At 41.0% G+C, this 10,681-nt stretch overlaps 1 protein-coding gene across 1 annotated transcript; it reads left to right on the top strand.

Moving 5' to 3' along the window:
* The first annotated feature begins 4,841 nt into the window (after positions 1-4,841).
* Positions 4,842-7,797, top strand: RTL4 (retrotransposon Gag like 4). The gene has a single exon (XM_021932538.2). The coding sequence runs from the start codon at positions 5,304-5,306 to the stop codon at positions 6,234-6,236; it is 933 nt and encodes a 310-aa protein (XP_021788230.2). The 5' UTR covers positions 4,842-5,303; the 3' UTR covers positions 6,237-7,797.
* Positions 7,798-10,681: the final 2,884 nt, after the last annotated feature.

Raw genomic sequence — 10,681 nt, forward strand, 5'->3', positions numbered from 1 at the left:
CAGGGGATTCTGATGGACCCTGAAATTTGAGAACCTCTGAGAAATGTTGGTGCTCTGTGTGGTCAGTCACCCGATATTCACAAGGTAAAATCTGAAGGCCTCTTACTTCAATATCATCTGAAGGGACTGTAACAAATTCAATGTTGGGGTCTTCTGCTAACCCTCTTGAATCAGAATTTTGTATGTGTGCTAAAGTTTGGGAAGCCCAATGCCTTCATTGTACAGGTAAGGAAACAAGCCCAGAGAAAGCAAGTGACTTGCCCATGTGGCCATCGATCTGGATGGTGGCAGAGCTAGGCCCACACACAGGTCTCCACACAAGTCCAAACAGTTTGCCCTTCTGGTCACCTCTTGAGAGCCCCCTACTCTAACTCCCCACCAGGTGGTAATCCTAGCTCTGCTTATTCCCCAGTGATATAGAACTGGTAACTTACTTCATGGAGAGACTCATCCCATCCCCATCCTCATCCCCATCCTCATCCCCATCCTCCAACTGCATCTTTGGATAGCTCAATTTATGTCTCAGTTTAGCTTCTGTGGCCACAGCATTCCTCAGAAGGTTTGGAGATCAAGAGTAAAATATACAACTGCTCCGGATAGTTGCATGACCCTAGGTCAAAGCTCCTCTTCCAAGGGATTATGTAGAACAGTTTGAAATTAAAGCAGTGTAAAGTCAAAAAGCTCTCTTATAAGCAACAGGGTACTGCTGACTCTTCTCCAAATGGGATCTCAAGGTACTCCAGAGTAAAGTAGTTCGAGAAAACTGTTAACTATGGCTTTGAGCCAGACCAAATACAAACACTAAAATGACCTCTAATAATTTACCAAACCCATTTTTTGTTTTTGTAGTTGAATCACATACCTACTAAATAAATCTTAAATGTATGCAGTTTTGTGTTAGATTTTGTCCGAGCTCACAAGTCTGATCCCTCAAGCCTGTGTATTTCAGGTTTTGGCTCTGTCTCTGCTTTTTCTGTTCAAAGCTGTGGTCTGAAACACCTCTGAACTGGCGTGCTTTGTCCTAGGATCCTCTGGGACAATCCAATATAAGGACACTGACCTTTAAAGGAGAACAATTTCCAAAATGATGAGGCAAGGTAGATTTTTTTGGGGGGGGATTAAGCAATTGCCACTGACAACAGTGCCATTGTATGATTTGCATTTGGGCTAATGCTCATAATCTTAGCAAGTGCTTCACCAGTGCTACATAATTAAGAAAATTGAATGCTGTGCCACCTTGAATACATAATTCTGTAAAGCAACAGAACTCAACAGAGATTCTGGAACTTCTGAGAGTGGAGGAAAGAGAAGGCAAGGAAAGGAAGGAAAATTTAAAATCTCACATTTCTAATCAAAGGACATTGTTATAATAATGTAAATGTTCGTGTAATCTCTTATCTCAATTGTGAAATCATAAAGCTCTGTAAAATGGAAGCAATTTTTTTTTCATTAATTTGGTGCCAAAACTCATTTGACAGCAAAACTTGACCTGAATTGTCATGCACTTAGTCTTTATCCTTTTTAGTATGACTATTCAGACATTTTTTTTTCCTACAGGAATGTTAATGGCTTAATTATGGGATGGGATGTTTCCCAGACATTGCTGAAGGTATTATATAATAAGCAGTACATACTCCATGTTACCTTTCTAAAAATCTGAAAAAATTTAAATTCCAAAACATAGTCAGATAACAGCTTGTGGACCTATAATAATAATAGCTAACATTTATGGATGCTGAGTGCAGTGACTCACGCCTGTAATCCCAGCGTTTTAGGTGGCCGAAATGGGTGGATTTTGGAAGGTGGATTGTTTGAGCCCACGAGTTCAAGACCAGCTTGGGCAAAGTGTTGAAAACTCATCTTTAAAAAAAAAAAAAAAATTAGCCAGGCAAGGTGGTATGTGCCTGTAGTCCTAGCTACCAGGGAGGCTGAGGTGGGAAGATTACCTAAGCCTGGGAGTTCGAGGCTGCAATGAGCTATGAACATGCCACTGCACTTTAGCCTAGGCAATAGAGTGAGACTGTCTCAAAAATAAAAAAATGTATGGAGAACTTGCTATATACATGAAGCCATGCTAATCTCTCTTCATCTCATTTAATTTTCATAACATTATGAGGCAGGTATTATAATCATGTCTATTTTAAAATTTGGAAACTGATTCTCAAAGAGGCTAAATAACTTGCTCAGAATCACACAGCTCATAGATCAAACCAAGTCACTTTGAGTTTAGAAGTGACATGCTTAACTGTTGAACTCTACCACGTGGGAGAGATGAGCAGTAGTGAAGGACAGTGTGGGCTCTTTGTGTGCTTGATGTGGAGGTAGAATAGTGTACCACCCATTCTATGTTATTTGAAAGTCAATCTTCTACCTCCAAATATGTCCCCTCCCCATACCTACTTCTTTGTGATACTGCTAATAATGCTTTATTCTTTGAGATTTATCTGGACAGTGCTTTGCACAAGAGCCACCTACATCAGAAATCAACTGGCCAGCTTGTTAAAATACAGGTTCCTGGGATCCATCCCAGACTTGTTGAATCAGAATTGCTAGGGACTGGGTCTGAGTTGATTCTTATGACATTAAAGTTTGAATGAACTGTAATTGCTCTGGGAAAGATCTTTTTTGTTTTGTTTGTTTGTTTGTTTGTTTGTTTGTTTGTTTGTTTTTGAGACAGAGTCTCGCTCTGTCACCCAGGCTGGAATGCAGTGGTATGATCTTGGCTCACTGCAACCTCTGTCTGCTGGGTTCAAGCGATTCTCCTGCCCCAGACTCCCAAGTAGCTGGGACTATAGGCACGTGCCACCATGCACAGCTAATTTTTTTTTTTTTTTTTTTTTTTTAGTGGAGATAGGGTTTCACCACGTTGGCCAGGATGGTCTCGATCTCCTGACTTCGTGATCCACCCACCTCGGCCTCCCAAAGTTCTGGGATTACAGGCATGAGCCACCGTCTGTGCGTGGCCTGGAAAGGCCAATCATTAACCCTTATTTAACAACATCTTAGCTATCAGTTGACACCTAGCTGGAATGGCAGTAATGAACTCATTGATGGACATCTGGGAAGTGGAAGATGTCTGGAAGACAGATCAGGAAATTAGAAGGGTGAGATATGGAAAGGAAGAAAAAAAGGAGGGTATGATAGCATCTCCCTACTTTGGCAATATGTGATAAAGGCAGAGCCTCTCCACTGGGCATTTTTCATCTACATTGGAAAAATTTTGGAAGTAAATCTTTCATTTTTTGCCACTCAGAGCACCAATCTGTTATCTCATTGATATAACCACCTTCTGAGGTAAGCAAAATAGTAATCCTGGCCGGTCACGGTGGCTCACGCCTGTAATCCCAGCACTTTGTGAAGCTGAGGCAGGGGGATCACCTGAGGGCAGGAGTTCGAGACCAGCCTGGCCAACATGGTGAAACCCTGTCTCTACTAAAAATACGAAAATTAGCCGGGTGTGGTAGCAGGTGCCCATAATCCCAGCTACTCGGGAGGCTAAGGCAGGAGAATTGCTTGAACCCAGGAGGCAGAGGTTGCAGTAAGCCGAGATGGTACCACTGCACTCCAGCCTGAGGAACAAGAGTGACACTCCGTCTCAAAAAAAAACGAAAACAAAAACAAAAAAAATCCTCATTAGGTAAAAAAGGAAACCGAGACCTAAATGAGTTCTTTAAGGTCATCCAACTGTTTAATACTAGTGGTTGGATTCCTGTTTGTGGCCTCCAATCTTATACGATTTGTCTTCCAGTAATTTTTTCATAGGTCTAGAGAAAATGAACCATCAAATAAAACTTAGGGAAATCAAGTCTTACATTTAAAAAGATTCAATGATACATCATTTTTTCCCACCCGTGGACAATTTAAATATATTTAAATAGTATGCTACACAAGGAAAGGGCAATGAGAGGAATTGAAGTTTAGAATAGTTCAACTGCTATGCCATATGTTTGGGGTTGTTTTTAACTTTTACTGGTTGCTTTATTTTTGTTATCAATGCTGGAAAGACTGCTGAACATTTTGATCTTTTTACTTTTAAGAATATTGAGTTCTTGTTTGCTAGGTTCTTAACCTTACCTCTTAGTCTTGCCTGTGCTATCTTAATCATTTCCATGGCAAGAAATTGTGGCCTCAGACAGGGACTAGAAAGATAGAAAACATGGATTAACTGCCATCACAGCAATCATATCCCCCACAGCAATGCAGGCTAGGCTTGGGGCACTAACGGTCAAGTCCAACCAATGATTATTCCAATTCAAACTAAGTGCTCTTTACAGCAGCATTTCTCAAACTTTAACACACATTCTAGTCACCTTGAGAATTTTATTAAAGTGTGAAAAAATGATTTAGTAGTTCTGGGGTGAGACCCAAGATTCTGCATTTCTCACAACCTTTCTGGTAGTGCCAATGCCACTTGTTCCCAGATCACATTTTGAGGAGCCAGGTGCATGAACCATCATGTCCAAGCAGTATATGCAAATGAGCACATTTATGGTCTTGGGGGAAGTGCCATTTGGACAATAGCCCTGATGAGCATGCCAGCTGTGATATTAACTAGCTGAGTGACCTTGGGAAAACATCTTTACCTCTCTGCATCTCTGTTTTCTTATTTGAAAAATTATGAATTTGGCCTGGATAATCTCCTGAGATCACTTTGGGTTGTCAAATTCTTTAACTCTCTGATGGAAAAAAGATACTTTAGCAGGGGTGTCCAATCTTTTGGCTTCTATGGGCCACATTGGAAGAAGAAGAATTATCTTGGGCAACACATAAAATACACTAACACTAATGATAGCTGATGAGCTTTTAAAAAAATCACAAAAAATCTCATAATGTTTTAAGAAAGTTTACAAATTTGTGTTGGGCTGCATTCAAAGCCATCCTGGGCTGCATGTGGCCCACCAGCCACAGGTTGACCAAACTTGCTTTAGAGAAAAGGTTAAGTCAGAGGGTAAATTGCCCTTATATTACAAGGAAAACGAGGGAGGAGAGAAAGGTACTGTGATGGTTGTATATATCTTCTTAATCCCAAGTCCTTTATGTGTTCTAAGGTAATTTATTTCTTCCAAATATGCAGAACATTGGCCTTTTCCTTGAAGAAGAGGCAACACTGAGTGGCGGACAACACTCTTTGGCATCTCTCCAATTCAGCTGTTAGCATCTCCTAGTGTCTTCTTCACAGCTAACAACTTTGGCTACTTGCTCATGACACTGCCTCTCTGATCACAGAGCAAATCCACTGTCTCCACTGGTTTCCAGTACTAGTACTCAATTCTACTCAATCCCACCTGATTCCAAGAGATATAATGGAGAAGTGCACAAAATCACCACCTACCTTGCAGGTAGAACCTTCCTTTCTTCAGGGAGAGAATCTGATTCTGCGGCCTCAAATGCAGCATCCAACCACGGAGAACACTGCTAAAAGGGGCCAAGTCATGCCTGCCCTGGCCACCACAGTGATGCCTGTACCGAACTCACTCGAGCATCTCACCCAGTTTCATGGTGACCCTGCCAATCGCTCAGAGTTCCTCACTCAGGTGACTACCTACTTGACAGCTCTCCAGATCTCTAATCCTGCAAATGATGCCCAGATCAAACTCTTTTTTGATTACCTATCTCAGCAGTTAGAAAGTTGTGGAATCATATCTGGGCCTGACAAGAGTACCTTACTGAAGCAATATGAGAATTGTATTCTTGAGTTCCAGCAGTCATTTGGTAAACCCACAAAACAGGAAATGAACCTTCTGATGAATGCTAAGTTTGACAAAGGGGACAACTCCTCTCAACAGGACCCTACTACTTTCCAGCTCCTTGCTCAAAATCTGATCTGTAATGAAACCAGTCAGAATGGGCAGTTCGAAAAGGCAGTAGATGATCTCAACCAGGATGAAGAGAGTGTCACTGATATGATGGACAATCTACCAGACCTGATCACTCAGTGCATTCAGTTGGACAAGAAACACAGTGACAGGCCAGAGCTCCTACAGTCAGAGACCCAGCTCCCATTGTTGGCTTCCTTGATCCAGCACCAAGCCCTCTTTAGCCCCACAGATCCACCACCCAAGAAAGGGCCTATACAACTGCGAGAAGGCCAGCTGCCTCTCACCCCAGCCAAACGAGCCCGCCAGCAAGAAACTCAGTTGTGCCTCTACTGCAGCCAATCTGGTCACTTCACAAGAGATTGCCTTGCCAAACGTTCTCGAGCTCCAGCAACGACAAATAACACAGCTCACCAGTAAGAGGAGACCAGGAAAGTCACTTTTTAAACTTATATCCCTCTCACTCCCAGCCTTACCGATTTATATCCTGCATTAACTTTTAAAATATGGATGGGGAACTGTGACACCACTTTAGAGGCAGTTATGAACTGACACGCTTTGGGGAATTTAAACAATCAGATCTTGTTCATTGGGAAATTACCCCTCACCAAACCTAACCCAAGAATGATGAAAACAATTCACAGGCACTTTCTGCAGTTGAGATTAATTCTCCAAGAGTACCAAAAACCTGCAGGCAAAACTTTGCCCAGTCTAAGCCAATGAAAATAACTCTGGAAGCACATTGGGAACCTTATCCTGACCAATGGGTGACATCTGGGTTGAGTTTGTGGCCAAAATCCTGAATCTCATGTGCCTAGAAATGAGCTCAAGACTTTTACCTTCACCTTTATTGGTCTGTATCTTAGTTTCCTATTGGCTTAGGACCTTTGACTGAAGTCCAAATGACATTCCATTATTCTGCTAATATTCTCTTCCTAGAGCTTGGACCATGTTTCACCTATGGACTAGAATCTACCTTCAGCATAAATCAACCTTCCTGGAACCTCAGCTTTGCCACCCTCCCATAAAGCTATGCATTTTGTTTCCATCTAAAGACTCATGCTTTCCCAACAAACAGAATCTCCTGGCTATTTACAAACCAGATTGAATGGGTATTTCAACACTGCTTGGAATTGTTGGTCCCTTTCTTTGCAAACTAGCCCATCAGGCAGGTATATTCTTTTAGCCAAGCCCACCAATTCCAGCTTACTCTTCTCTTCTCCAACAACTTGAGGTTCCAGCATGTCTTATAGCCAAGTCAATATGCTCTAGGATAAGGATTTCCAAAAGGTATTTAGTGAGAGTTGGGAACGATGTCTCATAATTACTGTGTCTGTAGCATGTCCTTGCTGCCTTGGACAAGGGACCCGGCCAAATAAATCTCCACTGAAGACTGACAGCCACACCCTGCAGTAGTTTCTGACTCTAGAAGCCTCAATATAGTCACCATCTAGGGTTACTACTCATTGCCATTGAGCTCTACCTTTATGGACCACCTCTGAGGTCCTTCATCTAATTGAGGATCTTAAAAAACAATGAATGGCAAACAACTTCCTGCGCTATCTCATCTGAAAAATCCTGGGGCACATACATTAAAACCATCTGTGCATGAAACTCAGGAAATCAGGGTTTTATTGCTTATGTTTCATTCTTGGTACACACCAGCTTTGTGTATAGATTCTTGATGCTTCTGAACAAAAGTAGTGTTATGCTAGAAAGGCACAACTCCCTAAAATGTTAAAACTATTCAGCGATGATCACTGTTTGCTGGTAATTACCAGCCCTCTGTTCCCTGCTTCTTGTTGCTGATGTATGTCCCCAAAATGTATATCCTGGAGAAATATCAGTAATCACATATTCCCTAGCAACCATCAAGGCCTCTCAGAACATGAAATGCCATTGTACTTTGGCTTTGTTTCTGGAGAATTATGCTGACTTTGACAATACTTAAACCCAGCTAGGACCTTACTACTCTGATTCCGTAGTACCAACAAACAGATATTTTCACCTTGTGCCTTGCTAGCCACTATACCAATTCTTATTTGCATTCACGAAGGGTTTCCTTTAACAATGGCTCGCTGTACAACCACATTATACGCTCCCACAACAGAGACCTGAGTGAACATATTCCAGTTATGCTAAGAAATTCCGACTATAGTACTGGGATTGTATGAGATCTTCTAACAAGTAGAGCTATTGAACTTAGAGTGACTCTGAAATTACCTGGAAGTATCTTGTTCTACCTCCATCAATTCTATAATAAAGGACCAACCTCATGGCCTCTAGTCACTTTCCTTACCAAACCCAGTATAGTCTTGGAATGCTGATAGGGGCATTCAGTTGGCTTAATCAACAACCTTTCCTTATTTTAGGGCCAGGATTCATCATTTTGGGTTCTTTCCCAAAGATACATCATTTTATTTCCTATTTGGATTTTCTCTTTGTAGCAACATTACCTTCTTTCCTTAGAAATCTTCAGACTTCATAGGCTCTCAGAAAACATAACCAATCCAGGGCTATGAACTTCAGTTCGCCCTCTACTTCTGGGTGTCCCTTGTTGAGGTGCTCCAAATCAAAGACCTTTTGTACGCTGTGAAATACAACCCAACAGCCAGACTGAGCATATGAATGGGATGCTGGAATAATGCTTTACTGCCTACTAGCTAGCAACCATTTTACCAATTCAAAATTTTTGTTATAGTGACACCATCCATTATATGCCATTCACTTCAACTAGAATAACTTATGATTTAGCATAAAGAGGATTACAAGGGTGTGTCCTAAGAAATAATAGCTATGTGAATTCCTCTGAGAGTGAAACTACTTAGAATCTACAGAGAACAGATGAGATATAACCTACTCAAAGATGGAGTCAGCAACTGCAAAGGCTTGGGGAACCACCAGATCCAAACAAGGTTGTTTTTTAAGGAAGCAGGTCTGCTATATATTGATGCCACCCAGCAAGATATAATCTAATCATTTAATGGTAAGTCTGAAGAAGAATTTGTTAACAAGAGAATAGTATTCATGGAGCACAGAAAAGCAAGAAGTTAAACAGAACGTTGGTAATCCCCCTAGATTCAGAGATGAATTGTTGACCAGCAGACTGTTTGGCATGTCCACCCCTGCAATGGCCAGTCCAATTTGTGTCAGCCATTAAGATGGTCACCTAACTCCATTGCTCTGATCCCATGCTCTCAAAGTAATTTGATTGTAATTAGTTTCCCTTATAAGCTTTGTTAGGGAGAGAAAATTTGCTAACCAGCTGACACGAGTGTTCTAACCTATTTCTGAGTTAATTCGCATTATAATTGAATAAATTGGTGTTTGGCTTGTACGTCAGTTTTTGTGGGTTTAAATAGTACCAATCCTCCTGATTCTAATCTCCTCTGAGTACACTGAAGAAAATAAGATTCTCACTCTGCAAAGTCAGCACCATAGTGTGAATCATAGTGAGTCCACTGAACATTGGCCTCCCTGCGAACTTTGCCTCAACACTCAGCCAGCTTCCCTTATCTCCCTCATTTGTCTACAGCTGTAATAAAATTTCTTAATACCTACAGTTTTCACTTTCTGCATTTACCTTCACTTACATCCAGAAGCATGGCACCTGCCATAAGCAATTGCCTTTTACAATATTTCAGATTTCAGTCTACCTGTCAGAATGATCTGTCATGGAGGAAACTTAACACATGGCAGTAGACATGAGCCACTGAAATGCATCGTTAGAGAGGGAGAAGTGTATGATTGGCCTCATTCTCATCACCTCCATTCTGTCCATATGACAATGCACAAGACCCATACTGTCACTTTCCTTACTTTTATCCAGGATGACACAATAAACATCACCTTTTTTTTTTAATTCTAGAAGATAATCTCTAGAATGATGATTTTCACACCTTCTTGCCTATGACCACAATAGTAATCTCTGAAGCAAAATAAATAATTTAGGATATACAGAATTTCTACCACCATCTAGGCAAAATCTAACATCTCATGCCCTTAAAAGGGCTCTGGGTGCTTGTTTCATATCTGTAAAGCCCTGTCACATTGGTGGCCATTTCATTCCCTCCCTATGATGGTCCAAACTTCATTTGGCCAAGCAAATAGAAAAACCTTCAAGGGAATTTAGTGTCATGGATCTTCAATGTCATCTTGTGGCAAGAGTCACTGACCACATTTCAAAAACAAGAGTCCCAGAAGTGAGTTACACCATTTAGTAGAGTCAGGAGAACTATCTTGGTCAACTTGTCTTAGTACCCAGACCACACTGTCCCATCATTTACAGCCACTATGGTTTTGAGCATTCATGCCTATTGGTATAACTTCCTGGTATTGGCTGTGATTCTTAGGTCTGTTTGGACTTGCTTCCTGCTCATTGATTTCTAGTATTTACTCTAGATGGCCCTGGTTCTCTTATCTAACCAACTCAGTAATAAGTCAGTTGTGACTGTATTCCAAAAACCACATTTGCTTCACGGTAACCCAGTGAAAGACTATGTAGAATTTTAGTCTTCCCTATACATAGAACACTCATCCCTTTAGACATGAAATGTGGGTTGGGGACATCTAGGGAAAGGGAACTAATAGTTAGTGAATGCCTACTTTATGCCAGGCACTGTGCTGAAAGCTTTATTAATAATGCCTATTTAAATACCACATCACTGAAAGATGGAATATCCATTTCTGATATTTAATGCTCACCACACCTTTATGAGATAGGTGTTATAAATTCAATCTAAAGATGATGAAACTAAGGTTTAGAATAGTTAGGCAACCTTCCCAAATTCATCAAGCAGTAAGTGGTTGAACTAGAATTTGAAAGCGTATCTTTTTGATGCCAGAGCATTGTGATCTCTGATAGA

Source organism: Papio anubis, chromosome X (assembly GCF_008728515.1).
Source record: "Papio anubis isolate 15944 chromosome X, Panubis1.0, whole genome shotgun sequence".
In the NCBI taxonomy this organism is placed as follows: domain Eukaryota; kingdom Metazoa; phylum Chordata; class Mammalia; order Primates; family Cercopithecidae; genus Papio; species Papio anubis.

Excerpts from the sequence above, each read along its gene's own strand:
- RTL4 (XM_021932538.2), top strand. The coding sequence starts at position 5,304 with ATGGAGAAGTGCACAAAATCACCACCTACCTTGCAGGTAGAACCTTCC.